Raw genomic sequence first — 15,698 nt, forward strand, 5'->3', positions numbered from 1 at the left:
TAGAAAGTGCAGGCAAAGAAAGGATCAGGGCAGGGTGGAGAAACATCAGCAATGCTACGAAGGGGCACCATCACGTGTACGTCGCTTTGATCTAAGCAGTACAAGAATTCACATCAGCCATTTCTTTCTCTACTGGGTGCTATCAAAAAGCATTTCCTTATTTACTCCTTTATTAGAAGACCAACATTACCTTTGTCGTGCTAAATATCCTCTGCAGGCTGCCTGCAAACAGACCACCCCGTGCCTGCTGGTTCTGTACCGCCGCTGAGCGCAGTGCCCCCGCCAGGCTGCCTGGATGCTGGCAGCCGCCTCATGCCTCCGCTTCAGGTGCTCCCTCCAGCAGCTCTGGATGAGGTGGGCTGCAAACTGCATCTGCAGAAACCTCCTCCTCTCCACAAAGCCTCGCCAGTGGGTTTGGAGCACAACTGCAGCCTTGTTGAGCACGAGCGGGTCTGGTGATGGCTTGCCTTGCTTTTGGCTCTGGTAGCTACGCCAGAATCTCTGCAAACATAGCAAGTAGAGAAAAAAAAACAGCTTCAAGAAATGGGACTGATTTGGGAACTGGACAGCACATGACTTTATGCCAGCTCTGCATCTCTCCCATGCCCAAACTACTGCTCTTCTGATCATAAGTTCCTTCCTAGGAGACAGGAACTGATTTTATGCATTAGATGCACCAGCTGCAGCCAGAGCTGTATCTGCAGGACTCATGGAAATATCTGTGATGAAGCTAGGCACTGCCACCTACCTGTATGATCACTGCTGCCTGCCTCATGTTCAGGAACTGCCTTCTGCAGAGCATGCTGCGGAACCAGCGCTGCAGCAACGTGATCCTGCGCAGCACCTCCTGATGGAGCAGGTCCTGCAGAAGCTGCCTCTCACGCTCCTTCACAAAAACCTGGGAAATAAAAGCACCAGGCATGAATCAGAACTTTTGCCATCTCTTCTGGGGAGACAGTCACAACAGTGAGATGCCTGCACACACACATGGGTTTTGAAGGTTACCTTGCTATAACCTGACCACTGTGACCTGGTCAAAAGAAAACACCAACATTCCAGTCTATTTTGTGCTAACAACATTAAAAGCATTCTTTAAACCATTAGCTTCTAATGAACAGAAGGAAAATAGTTTCATTAGTTAAAAGCATATACCTAGGCACTAACATAACTGTGCACAAATGCAGGCATATCTTTATCTTAAGTAGATAAACATTTACCATGGTTCTTCCAACTTGGTAATTGTCTGGATTGAGTTTTATTTTCCTGAAGAAATCATGGACGTTGTGCTTGGATGGGCTGATTCCTTGTGGCAGAAGGACGTGGAAATGGTCCACAAAGTCCTGAGAAGGCAAAAAACAAACGCCATCATCAAGACTGGGTTACGTGGGAACTGCCGTGTCATCTTTTTGCATAAGTAACTGGGATTTGCTCCACTGGTCACACAAAAGGGGACCTGTCCAGGTGCAGAAGGACAGATGGCATAAAATCATAGAATTGCTCAGGTTGGAAAAGACCTTAAAGACCATCGAGTCCAACCATGACCTAACCATACTACCCTAACTAACAGCCCTCCACTAAATTGTGTCCCCGAGTACCACATGCAAACAGTTTTTAAACACATTCAGGGATGGTGACTCAACCATCACCCCAGGCAGCCCATTCCAGTGCTTAACAACCCCATCCGTAATGAAGGTTTTTCCTGATAACCAACCTAAACTTACCCTTGTGCAACTTGAGGCCATTTCCCCTCATCCCATCACCTGTCACCAGTGAGAAGAGACCAACCCCACTCTGCTGCAATCACCTTTCAGATATTGGAAGAGAGCAATAATATCTACCTCAGCCTCCTCTTTCCCAGCCTAAACAACCACAGTTCCTTCAGTCACTTGGCCCTACTGAAACTCATAGTTAACACAGGCCCATCAATCCAGTCTATTCAGGTCCCTCTGTAGTGCCTTTCTCCCCTCAGGCAGATCAACACTCCCTCCCAACTTGGTGTCATTTGCAAACTTACTGAGGGTACACTCAATCCCATGTTACATACTGGGAAGTACCAAGTTTCCTCCATCATCTGTGGTTCAAAACTGCATGGGAAGCATATCAAAGCAGTAGCCCAGAGATATTCAAACATCTCTCAGTGTGGGAGGAGGGACTCTGCACAATCTGCAAGGTCCCCTAGAGCAAAAATGTTGCAGACCTTCAGAAATGGCCACTGCAAAAGGGAGTGACCAGAATGTGCAAAGCATCACAGGGAAGAGACCGCTCCAAGGGTTGTTGCTGTGAGGAGGTTGTTGCTCAGAGCAGAGGCATCAGGAATGATCCTCCCAAGTAACGCCATCCTCATGGCAAAAAGACCCTGAGCAGTCCTCCTTTCTGAACAGGACATGACAGCTGGCCAAAAGCAGCTGCCAGCAGGAAACAAACTGGCAACACCAAATAATGAAAGAACTGATGTGTGCTCGAAAACTGGCAAAAAAAATGGAAAAGCAGAAAATACGAGAAGCTGGATAACCCCTGAATGACTTAAAGCATCCCAGTCAGCCTATGGGATGCCAGGCTATGATGGAATGCAGCCAGTGCCAAAACAATGGGGAAAATGCTGCTCCTGAAGAAACAAAAGCAATGGGCACCAAAAAGCTGCTCAGCACCCTGTGGTATTAGACATGAGAGAAGGGTCTTTGTCTTTGTCATTGGGGTGGGTCACACCAAGGAGGAATCTCCAAAATATATTTATAATGATTTTAATAGGGAGCTAAAGGAACCCAAACCTTAACTCCCACATCTTGTTGACTCAGTCTGTTAAAGCTCCGACAGCGATCAGCCATCATCAGTCTGAACTTCTCATTATCTCTATGAAGGGATATAGATTCGTGGAAGTGATTTTGCACGTGTTATGACAACACACTGTGTGTACTGTGAAAAAACAAAGCTTTTTTCTTCCCAAAACCATAATGATGACTGCAGAGGGACTTGTAGTCCTTGGTCTGGTCCAGCTTAGCAAAACCGCCCACCAGTACTCCCTTTCCAATGTCATCCAAAGCTGTAAATTCACTGTTTTGTAAAAACACAACTACACTTACAAGCCAGCAACACTCAGACAACTGCGATAACGATGAGGAAAGTGTTGAAAGACTGAAAATGTATGAGCCAACCTGGAAAGAGTATTTGCAGCTGTATCCTGACTGGCGGATGCGAACAGTCTCCAGCATGCCTGTGTACCGCAGCTGCTGGAGCACCAGGCTGTCACTGAACCTCAGGGGTAGCTGGAAGGGAAAAGGAGGCCAACAATGAGCAACTATTTCCTTGATCTCTGAGAACCCGAGGAGACTTGTAAGCACATGGGTGGGTCAATGGGTTCAGCACATGTAGCACATCAGCAGGACATGCACACTGGCAACGATGATGATGAGGGGGAATGTGGGTCCCCAGGAACCACACTCACAGCAGCAGGGTTGAATCACGTTTGCTCCCACAGAGCCGTCTGATGGAGTTTCATACATCTAACTAGACAGAAAGCTACAGAGAAGGGGTTTTTTTTGGATCCTCTGAGCTGACTAAGAAAGCCCCATTGATGGCACAGCCAATGAGCAGGGTGAGATGGAGCAGTGAAGCCTCACTTTGTGTTTTTAACCACTTGCGTAAGACTGCGAAGGATCAACATATGAAAAACATATTCCTACAACCTTCTTTTAAAACTGAAGATCTTCAGCCCAGGAGACAAACAAATCTTTACAGCATATTTCTTGAATTTGGCTTTATCACCAAGTCAGCCTGATTAACATGTGGCTTATTCTGGAAGAAGGTACAAATACTTTATAACCCCAACCTGGCTTTGGGCTTCTTTTTTAAAACAACAAATAAATTATGTATATACAAAACATTTCCAAGGTGATTTTAAGCAGAAGACCAGGAACTAAAACCCAACTCTACGAAGTGATACTTCCTTCCCCTCCTCATGGCTGTGCTCTAGAAGAATTTGTTTCCAAAACCTCAGTGCTCTAAAAGCTTCCAGCGGGCTGACTGATCTCCAAACAGAGAAAGAACGAGTTCTGCACGAGTGAATGAGGGTTTTGCAATCACACCATTAGCAGCATTGATCTCACAGGTCAGGGTTTACCTTTTCGGCGTTGGATCTAATGCACTTGACAAAATAAGGTTCTGCCTGGCCAAGAGTCTCCATCAGCTTGTTGAGTGATGCCTGCAACAGGGAATACAACTCCAGTTGGGAAACAGCAAGGAGAACAGTGAGAAAACATGCACAAAACAAAACTTTGAACAACTGGTGAGTAAACCAGGCAGATAGGAAACTGCTCCTCAAAATGAGCATCTCAGATTGATACAACTTGGCTGCTTCTGTCTTCACACCCAACTAAATGGCTACAGAGGAAAGTAAGCCTGTTTGTAAAAGGCCTCTGCAGAAACCACAACACTCACACTGTTCTTTGAGAGCCCCGCTTTGACCTTCCCAGATCAACCAGCAGATCCCAAAGTCAGCCCCACTACACTCCAATCAGCCATGCACAGACAGAGTGGGAGACAACGACCTGCCCCTTGTGCACCCAACAACTGCCAATGTTTTTAAGACACAAGCATTTTCATCTGTCAGAAATCATTCCACTTCATAAGTCTGAGATCACTGGTACTGGCGCAGAAGGGAATTCTTGATGATGGTTTTGCAACAAGATGTGACAGCTTTCTCCAATACCTGCTTTCCATAGCTTGCCTGACTCTATTGCTGAGCAAACTCCCATTATGTCAAATCACTGAATTTTGCAGATTTTTAAAGCCTAAACATTTCACAGTCTGTTTTGAATCACAGAATTGCTCAGGTTGGAAAAGACCTTAAAGATCACCAAGTCCAATTGCAACGGATGAAGGCTATACCAAAGATGGCATACGTGTCTGCTGAAAGTCACAGCTGTGTCAAGGCTCTGACACAGAGATTTCACTGTATTTCATTTTCCTTCATTTCTGTGCTACAATTACAAGTGTAGACTACAGAAGTGACTTGGTGTTGGCATCACTGCTGCATCCAACCACTGTGATGGGATGCCATCCCAATTAGAGAAGTACAGAATCACTTGGGTTGGAAAAGACCTTAAAGATCATCGAGTCCAACCATGACCTAACCATACTACCCTAACTAACAACCCTCTGCTAAATCATGTCCCTGAGCACCACATCCAAATAGTTTTTAAACACATTCGGGGATGGAGACTCAACCACCTCCTTGGGGAGCCCATTCCAGTGCTTAACAACCCTTTCTGTGAAGAAGCATTTTCTAATATCCAACCTAAACGTACCCTGGTGCAACTTGAGGCCATTTCCCCTTGTCCTGCCACCTGTCTCCAGCAAGAAGAGACCAACTCGACTCTCACTGTAAGCATGTTTTAGATACTGGAAGAGAGCAATAAGGTTTCCCCTCAGCCTCTTCTTCAGCCCCAATTCCTTCAGTCTCTCCTTGTAGGCCATATTCTCCAAGCCCTTCACAAGCCTTATTGCCCTTCTTTGGACCCGCTCCAGCATCTCTATGTCCCTTCTGTACTCAGACAGACTCAGCATCATCCACTAAAAAGGTCACCTTGTCATAGAATGAAATCAGGTTTTTCAGGCAGGATCTACCGTTCATAAACCCAAGCTGACTGGGCCCGATCCCCTGGTTGACCTTTAATTAGTCCATGATGGCTCCCGAGATTACTCATTTCATAACCTTCCCGGGCACCAAAGTGAGACTGATATGCCTATAGCTACCAGGATCATCTTTCCAGCCCTTTTTGAAGGCAGGCATCACATTTGCCAGCCTCCAATCCACCAGGACATCCCCGGTTAGCCAGGACTGTCTAAGAATGATGGAGAGTGGTTTGGCAACCACATCCGCCAACTCCCTCAGCACTCTAGGGTGCAATCCATCCGGCCCCATGGACTTGTGAGCATCCAGCTTTCAGAGCAGGTCCAAAACCATCTCATTGTGGATCATTCAGGGCTTATTCTGTTCTCCATCCCCATCTACCAGTGCAGGGGGCTGTGTTCCCAGGGAGTAACAAGTACTACTATCAAAGACTGAGGCAAAGAAGGCATTAAGTACCTCAGCCTTATCCTGATCCTTGGTCACCAAGTTGCCCTCGGCATCCAACAAGGGATGAAGATTTTCCCTAGTCCTTCTCTTGCTGTTGATGTATTTATAGAAATATTTATTGTTTTACCTTAGTGGCCAAGTTCAGTTCTAGCTGCGTTTGGCCTTTCTAATTTTCACACAGTTCCTGAATCACTGTGGCTGAACTGACTCCTTTGCTACTCTCTGCATTTTATGTATTTCTTTTATGTGCCCTCTAAACGCTATGGATGTCTCTGATTGCAGAGCACATGACTGACATGGTATTAATAACGTGCTCCAGAGCCGATTACTTGTGGCAATGACCTGATTCTAACAGTGCCTAAAACTCTGTTATTTAAAAGATTCTGTTGCATATTTACTACATACAGCTATGGGTCTATGAATATACATACTCATAAACCTGTGTGCACAAGTGCGTAATATTAGAATTATGTAATCCATAGCTCACAGAACACCTTCTGAAGCCATCCTTAGGGGAAGCCTTTTATGTTAATCAATGTCTGTCTCCATGCAGGACCCGGGGCAGAGGAGCTGATGAGGCACCCATGTGTGGTGCAGCTGGACACAGAGCAGCCGTGGTGCTGGGGGGCTGTGATGGGGCAGGGCCCAGCTGGTGGGCACAGTCAATCACACAGCACAGGAAGGCAAAAGGATGGGATTTTTAGCTGAGATCTCTGCTCTTCACAACAGATGGTCCCCTTCCACGTGCCTCCTGTTGTCATCTGGCTTGCCCCGAGCACTGCGAGACCCCGGATTAACCCCCTGTCCCATTCTGCTGCCCACCCCCAGCTCATATGGCTTTTCCCCAGGGCCAGCCCTGCAGGGTGCCCCCAACATCCCAGCATGAAGCGCCAGCAGGGACAGGAGCTGGTATAAATCTGCCCTCAGTTTTGAAGCAAGAGCCATCGCTGCTTTTGCAGCATCCCCTAATTCAAGCAGCGATGACTAAGAGCTATTCTGCAGCATAACTTCAAGCACAGCTAAAATCAATACGAGACACAGCAGCTGTGAGCTCCCTGTGCAGGCACCGGCCACAAGGCAGCATTTATCTGAAGAACACAGCAATGCACAAACCCCGTGATGGGAAACATTTGTATTTCCTGTCGCTGACCCAGTTTCATGCTCTGCAATTTTATTAGCTTGCTCTTGATAAAAAGCCATCTTGCAGCCAGCACCAAGCTGCTCCCTGGAGAAAACACTTCTCCCTTATGAGCGCTAAATGAAATCAAAGCTGGAGTGCTCAGCATTCTTCTAAAGGAGGAGCAGGAGCATCAGGAGCCAGCACACTGCTATATGCTTCCATTCATTTAAATAAAAGAGGATGAGCTGTAAGCACTGCTCTGACGCTGCCAAGTCCATGCTGCAGAGTGCAGGAGCTGTGTGAAGGCTCTGCTTTGCTGCAAGGGGCCTGGGGGGATCTTCACAGCACCCTGAGCTCTGCTGCTCCTTTGTGCTGGGAGTTGTACAGGAACCTGAGCCCTGAACTCTTCCATGTTACGTCTGAAGGACAAAGAGGTGTCAGGAAGACATCCTCAATTCAGCCCCCCCAAATGTATTCATTATGTATGAATTAAACTGCAGGCATTTATTTTAACCAGAGTACAATTAATCCAGACTGAGATTAAATATATACATACATAGACATGTATTCTTCATCTTATGTAGACCACTGTGTATATATATGTGTGTACGTAAGTCTACAGATATAATTACTTAATCATATCCAAATCCATGCATGAAGACACTCTAAAAATAATCAACATCTCTAAAATTAGAAGTAAAAAAAAAGTCAGGCTTTCCCAGAAAAGCATTTTTTTAAGTGAAATGCTGCATTCTAATACTACCACATGCTTGTGCATGTGACTGGCACAGACTTCCAAGCCCTGGTGCACACATCTGAGCATTACTTTAGCTGTGGCTATTCCCAGGGAAGCTTGGCTGGCGCACAGCACTGCCATCACAACAAATGCTGTACTTATCCTCCTCTGAATTCCTCTGTGTGCCTTGAGATAATGCAGCAATATTTTGACCTTTCTGCACCTATTAAGATTCACATTCTACCTGACTTGAAAGTAGATTAAATTTTAAATGTTGAGCATAAGCAAATAACCACTTTAAAATCCTACAGCAGAATTAGACCAGCTTTCTGGATACAGCAGAGAAACAAGATGATGTGATTGCGTTGAAAGCAAGGAGCCAGAAAACAGGATGTGCACTCACAGCTGCACGCTATGTAAATATTTGATGAGGTGCCTCACTATGAGGGCAGTTAAAACATCACAGGTATGAAAGAGACCAGCATCAATTCTCCCAGCACAAGCCTTCCCTGATGCCTTGCCTGCTGGTTTTACACTGACAAAACTGCCTTTTTTCCCATCCCTTTCTGCATCAGGTGAACATCCCTGTCCTGCAGCTCATTGTCACATTCTACCTCTGCTGTCTTGGAGCATCATCTTGAGCTGAGCTCACATCCTGAAAAAACAGTGGTGAAGCTGGGACAGCACTTGTGCCTGCTGTGCTCCTGTGGGGAGCTGGAGCATGTATTTGCTTTTCATTCAGTACAGGCTTATCGTCAATCCATACCAAGGCAAACAGGGTGCTGCATTACCTGGAACTGGGCACTGATGCTGGGTGGTTTCTTCTTCTTATGGAGATGGAGAAGGGATTTTGTAATGTGGTCGTGAAGTGTCAGGTTGGTCAGGTGCTTGAGGGACTTCACATCCAGCATGTGCTGTGGAAAAGACAGACTTTGTTCTCTATAAGCATGACTAGAACTTATTGCCATGCTATAACCCTTTACGTGCTCTGCAGGGCTTCCTTACAGTAACCACCCTATTTCATCTCCATGGAAAACAACAGGCAATGGCTTGAAACACATGATCTGCTTGGCCTCCCAGATCTTGCCAAGGGCTTCTTTGACCATGGGAAGTCTGTCTCTCAGACCCACTAAAATGGGGTTGCAGACAAACATAAATATCACTGGAAAGTTAACCATTTGTCTGTTATGTCTATTCATGGCATTTTAACAACAATCTTGAATTGTGACTGCTGCAAATAATTCATCACATGCATATAGAAAACAAGCCATCAGCCATAATTAGCAAGGCCAGGGGCTTCATTCCTGTGAACAGGAAACTATAGATGGAAACCACGTGCTTGCCATTAGGACCTCAAAATCTCCTCTTTGAATAAGGATGGGGGTAGGAGAAAGTCTCAGGGAGGACTGGCACACTGACACCAGGGCTGAAGTCCTTTAGTTTTACAGACACTAACAGGCCCCAAACAGAGCAGAGACAACAGCAGTCCCAGAGCAACCCCAGCCATCTTCCTTACACACACACATCAACATTTCAGCACTGCACCCACAGCCTTAACGTGGGACCAGCAAGGTCAAAACGCTGCTTCTCTCTCACCTTTGGGAGATTGGGTTTGGCTTTGAAGTTCTTATTTCGCCTGGGGAGACAATAAATGGCTCAGATTAATCCATGTGCGTAACAGGAGAATAGTTTGTGTGTTACATTACAACAGAACAGTTCTCCTTCTGCCATTAAGAAACATAATTCTTCTTTTTTCTTTAATGAGACAAAGCACAGACAGTAAGGTTCAGAAACGCTGGAGGTTATGAACCAAGCCCTACAAAACTCCCTTTAGCAACTCCTTCCTACAGCCCGACCTGAAATGAGGCTCCCTCTGCTCCCTGCCAACTCGTTGTACAGATTCAGCTCCACAGATGTGAGAGGAAGGTACTCAACCACAGCGCATCGTTACATCAGAAATGAAGGGCTAATTTAGGCAGCATGGGGACTATCCTGCTTTCTCACACCACCTGGGTGATGTTCTCTGAAACTCCTGGTCCGGCTGCAACGTGATTCACCCGCATCATTTCCACATCTAATTTGTAATGGAAACTTTGATATCACGTTAAAAAATGTTACTGCATAACGTCACTGTCATCTCTTTAGACTGGTTTGACTGGGAGATTCATTCCTTCTCTCACTTCCCTGAACCACTTTACTGTGTCTGTCATTACAAATGAATGATAAGGGATGAATAAGTCAGATAGATAAAACATACCAGGGTCGTTTTGACCTAACTGTGTCCAAGCCCACTTGAAACTGATTGATTTATTTACTTGTGCTTGTTTTGGCTATTTACATTCCCCTTATTACCCATATCGCTCATTACACACCAGGAACAAAGCCAAAATCTCCTCCTTTTGTACTAACATGAGGATGCCGTGGGCCCTTTCCAGCAGCTTGCTGTTAGTCGCATTCACAAATATCCCATCCTTGTCCAGGAAGGAGCTGGGGCTGGTGAGCCTGCTGTGCCGCATCCCCATCCGGCCATTCCAGCCAACAGCAAAGGCATCCCTGAAACCCAAACAGGACTGTCAGAAACATTTAAGGATAGATGGAATATACACAAAAGATGGTTCTATAACAAAATAAAGCGTTGAGATTATTTACTTAATAACTACTACCATCTTCTGAAGTGGAAGATGAGAACCACCTCCTCAATTCGTTCCCTCCTGCCATGGAGCACAGCTGTGCTGATACCCAGGAACGCAGCTCCCCTGCAGCCCTTGGTTGCAGAAAGATGAAGAGAGGAACCAAAGCCCCCCCTTACAGGAAGAAAAAGCTTCCACAAAGCTTCTCATCAAGGCAAAATCACCTCCGGGGCTGAGGCTTCATTCCAGTGTCTGGGGTCATGCAAAGCCTCTCCTTGGGCTGCAGTACTTCTGTATGGCTCAGCCAAACTGTCATTTGAAATAATAGTGTGAGCTGGTCTAAGGAGGGGTCTGCAAAACCCCAGAGATATTTCAGAAAGATGGGAAAAGAACAGGAAGAGACCCAGCTCATGAAGAGCACAAGTACGGCAGCATCAGTCATCTGGTCATGAAGATAACCATGAAGAACAGTGGTTTATGCTTTGGAAGAAAGCAATGATCAGGTGCTATAATGGAAAGAAGACACTAAGCAAAAAGTTGTTAATTCAGCCAGTTCAAAGCTCATTGCCAGATATCTGGAGTAAAAGAGCGCAAGGATTCAAGTCCCCTCACTGCCTTGCTGCAGAGCTTTTCAAATTCATTCCTAGTTCCATTAAATCTGCATTTTGATGGGTACTGCTATTAAAAGAAAGGATGAATCACAGCAAAGCAAACCCTCGATGAATACCTCCAGACCTCATTCAATTCATGGAAGGCCACAGAGAAGCTTTAATTTCAATGATGCCTGCAAGCCACTGTCACAGCTAAGGTCCTAAAGCCTCCTCCTTGTAGGGGAAATAAAACACAGGCTGAACCAGTCCCACTTAACCTCAATGGCCACCTTCAGGACCCACAACCCATCATTAATTTGGCCAACTGTAACTCACTCAGAATTGAATACGAATGTGGTGATACAGGCTCTGAATGAGACTAAAGAAGAGAAAACCCTACACACATTCTCATACAGATTTAAAAGGACCAACCATCTCTGTTTATTACACTTTAGGATGAATATGTGCACACAGCAATGGACACAGCTGTTGTGGTACTTGGAAGTCAATCATCTCACCATGCAAAACCAACTGCTTCAAGACAGACTGATCAACACCTGCTTCCCCGCACGCTGTGTCGACATCAAGGAGCATAAAACAGTTTCTGTTGCATGAAAGCAGACAGCCCAAGCGGTTCTGGTTAGCAGTGGCATGGCTTTCATTACACAGTGGCTGCCGAAGGCAGTTCCGAGGCGTGCTGGCTTCCCGACGCTCTGCTGAAGCGTGGTTTCCTCCAGCTGCCATCCCAGCATGTGGGAACCACACGGTCACTTTCTTCTGAGATCAGAAGCTTGCTGAGCCCTCCCCATGCCTTCCTGCATGATGTCATGCCTGAAATTTGCTTTTTGAAGAGAGCCCCGGGCTATCCTGGGAGTTGTACGACACAGACTTATCAGCCACCACATGATGATGAGATGGCTTGAAAAGAGAACTCCTGCATTTCATTTAGCTCTGTAAATCACTCACCAGCCTATCTGTTGGCTCGACACTTCTGTACTGAGGGATAATTCAACCGCAGGGCTGTTAAAGCAAATCTCTTTCCTATAGGTGTTATCCTTATCTCTGCAGTTCCCCCCCCCCCCTTTTTTTCTTTTGACAACTTAAAAGCAAGACCTACATTTAGAAAGCATAATTAATGACTCTTCAGATCAAAATTATTCACCGTGAAAGGTATTAAAATCATACGCCTACTCCAAAAGTGCCTTCTGGAATTTAAAGATATGAGATATCACACTTGGTTTGGGCTTTCAGAAGGCAGGGGCACACAGGACATGTGGGGACCAGGCCCTTGTGATGCTCAAGGTTGCACTACCCAATTATGTCAAGAGTAGAGACCATGGTACTGAGCCACCACAGCAAGAGAAACACAGGGAAAGCACCCAAACCACATTTCTGCCAGTTACAGCAGAGGTGTAACGGGAAGAGAGGTCTGTGCTGAGTATTTTTAGGATACAACCACTGGGATGAAGGAAGGAAGATACAGCAGACGCTACCCTTGATGCTGGCTGTGTATGGGAATCTGTGCGATGTCCTGACTTGTTTTAAGCCAAATAAATACAGCTGATCACAGACCGAACCCCTACAGTAAGGAATAAACACATTCATCTTGTTCTGTGAGACAGTAGGAGTTTCCCTTCCTTTACAAGATGTACTATTAACGACTCCATAATTAAAATGTTTTGGGCTATGAAAATACTGGCAGCCCAGCCTGCCCCATTGACATGCCCCAAAGTCAGAGCTATACAACCAGAAAAGCACCATCTCACTTAACTGATGTCCTCCAAGCACCACCACTCCCATCTCAAGGTTTTCTTTCAACAAGCATCCTCCTTTGGACAGCTGAGAGATGGCAGTTGGAGAAACTGCACAACACCTCTTATCTACCCATCAAGATCTTCGCAGGGACAAAGTTTCATGTTACATCACTTTTAGGAAAACCTGTGCAACCAGAGAAGTGAGGAAGAGTCACTTCTGGAGGCACCAACCTCATCCATCTCTTCTGGAATGAAAGGGGCATGGGGGACAGCTGGGGATGTTTGTTCCCCTACATACTGCTTCTGTGTTTTTTTACACCTAATTTCTATCTCGCACATTTGACTTAAGACCACTAAACAGGTGATTTAATAATATGCTTAGAGAATATTTTGTATCACACACACAAAAAAAAGCCAACAGTGAGATGCAGGCATCATCGTGTTTGGTGAGTAACCCCTCGACTTGTTCTTTGCTTTTCATGAAACTCAGAGCAGCCATGGAGTTACAGCTGAATATCTACAGCTCCAAGCAATAACTTCGGGAGCTAAAGGTACATTTTCCACTGTCCAAACACATATCCTTACAGGGAAGCAGGGAGGCACCAAGCCTCCTTAGAGATGCTATCTCAGTAATCAGAAGTTCTGGCATCTGCAGGACAGTACAACTGTACTGTAGCTGGAGAATAGATGCCTATCTGTACCCAGAGTCCCCACTGAAACGAAAACATTTTGCTTCACCAGAAGCTTAATTCTGATGCAGATCTGGAGAAATTTTGGCCAAAGAGGTACAGATCTGTACCAGAAAGCGCAGTACCACAACCTTCAAGGAAGGATAAAAAATAGAACTGTCAAAAAATAGAATCATATGAGTTGAATCTCCTTCAAAGTTCACACTCTGTAACATCACTTCGGAAGCAGAAGATCTCCTGTGCTTTAAGAGACATTCCAGTCATCAGATATCCCATGATTTTCCCCTAACAAACAGCAAACACTTGCCCAGTTACAACCTCAGACGTTCCCTGGTCCTGCATAGCAGCACTGCAGCCACTGATCACACTGTTTGCACACAAGATCTCTCTTTTGCCTCAGAAAAATGCCTGTGTTTTTTTCCCCCATGATATGGGCACATTCATTCCCTTTTTTTTGCATGCTTCTGACCACTCTGCACATCAGACCACCTACAACTACAGCCTGGGGCATGTTAAGATATTTAGATATAACCACATGGCAGCGAAAGAATGGAGAGAAGGCAAAATGAATAAGCACACAGGGAAAACCATCAGCACAGTAATTAACAGCAGCAGATCGCATTCTCCCACCCAATACTTCCTTGCCGTGACAACGTGAAAGCAGAAGACTTACCGCTGGCTCCTCTCGTTGATGGTATTGACTCCCTGGAGATCTGAGAGCGGCGTCCGTGGGCTTTTCCGAGTAATACCTACAGCAGCACATGGAGAGAGGAGTTTCTACCTGGCTCCTCACCAGCAGGCAATTAGCAGAGCCATAGCTTAGTGCTGACTACAGACAGGAGGAGGATGTACATGTCACAGCACATGCTGCCCATACAAACAAGGGTGCCAAGGATGCCAACGTACCCATCGTTGTCTTCATCGTACCTCTCTGCCCTCGAGTCATACCCCTGTGAGTAACACTGTTTGCTCAACATGTTGCTCTCTCTCCCACGCATGCACGTGGTGTTAGGGACACGGTGTCCCAGCTTGTAAGCAAAAGCGATAAGGGAAGAACTGCTGTGACACTGGGAACTGCTCCCTGCATACCCAAAATATTCCTAAGCCTAAAGATATGCTCTGCACCTCATGGGGCAGCTGCAACACCTGGGTTTGAATAAAGTGCTTGGAGATGTGGTGTGCCTTCTATGCTTATTCCCTTGTTGCTGATAAATGGATGGGGATATGCACTGCACAGGAAGGTGTTGCTGAAGCTGTATCCTTTGCAAGGAGCAGGTCTAGAGGATCACGAATAATAAGACATCCAAGCAAGTCATCACACATGGTTACAGAAGCAAATGTATCATCTGTTATCTTCCATAAAGGAGAAATGTTTGGTAACCAAGTATTTAAGAAGACAGAAGGCAATTTTTGTAGGAAACAAAATAGCTTTCAAGCATCTAAAATACAGCTACTTAGACCCAGTAAGCCTGAATTTGACAAGAAAGCAGTCATGCAATTTCTAACTGTCTTGAAATGTCTGCTGTGAGACAGGAAACATCACAACGCTCACTTAAACACAGGAACTGTAAATTGGGGAAAAATGAGAAGAAAGAAGCCTAAGAGATGGCTTGTATTGTAACTGAATAGGAAGAAGCAATAGCAGATTCCCTGCACACGTTTGTCATTTTTGATCAAGATGAAACAATTTCTGCTCAGGAGGTTTTGCAATCTCTACCTCTGACAATGTTTCAATAGAGAGCCAGATAATCCATTTCAGTGCTTAGCCATGCCTAGAGTTTAAAACTCTCTTCAAAATCCCTGTTGTTGCCATCAGAGCCATTTTTTGAGTTGCATTTCTCATAAGAGAAACATTCTCTTCTCTCTCTAATTTCTGTTTTTGTTTTTTATTTTAAACATGCTTAGATGCTTGCATGTTCATAGCATCATACAATGGCCCGGGTTGAAAAGGCCCACAATGCTCATCTCATTTCAACCCCCTGCTGTGTGCAGGGTCACCAACCAGCTGCCCAGAGCCACATCCAGCCTGGCCTTGAATGCCTGCAGGGATGGGGCATCCACAGCCTCCTTGGGCAACCTGTTCCAGTGCGTCACCACCCTCTG

The 15,698-nt window shown here is 45.6% G+C and overlaps 1 protein-coding gene across 13 annotated transcripts in view; it reads right to left on the reverse strand.

Annotated features, from left to right (window-relative positions):
• MYO9A (myosin IXA) overlaps positions 1 to 15,698 on the reverse strand; it is a 156,162-nt gene that overhangs the window by 24,778 nt on the left and 115,686 nt on the right. For 12 of the 13 annotated variants that reach the window (XM_015872538.2, XM_015872535.2, XM_015872537.2 and 9 more), the window contains 9 exons: positions 14,269 to 14,344; positions 10,342 to 10,485; positions 9,529 to 9,568; positions 8,724 to 8,846; positions 4,118 to 4,198; positions 3,153 to 3,263; positions 1,218 to 1,340; positions 749 to 898; positions 191 to 501 (listed from right to left, as the gene is read on the reverse strand). In XM_015872538.2, coding sequence (XP_015728024.1) covers positions 191 to 501; positions 749 to 898; positions 1,218 to 1,340; positions 3,153 to 3,263; positions 4,118 to 4,198; positions 8,724 to 8,846; positions 9,529 to 9,568; positions 10,342 to 10,485; positions 14,269 to 14,344 — 1,159 coding nt within the window. The remainder of the gene's footprint in view (positions 1 to 190; positions 502 to 748; positions 899 to 1,217; positions 1,341 to 3,152; positions 3,264 to 4,117; positions 4,199 to 8,723; positions 8,847 to 9,528; positions 9,569 to 10,341; positions 10,486 to 14,268; positions 14,345 to 15,698) is intronic. The other variant, XM_015872539.2, reaches the window with a different exon arrangement.

The sequence above is a fragment of the Coturnix japonica genome, chromosome 10 (assembly GCF_001577835.2).
Source record: "Coturnix japonica isolate 7356 chromosome 10, Coturnix japonica 2.1, whole genome shotgun sequence".
Taxonomy (NCBI): Eukaryota; Metazoa; Chordata; class Aves; order Galliformes; family Phasianidae; genus Coturnix; species Coturnix japonica.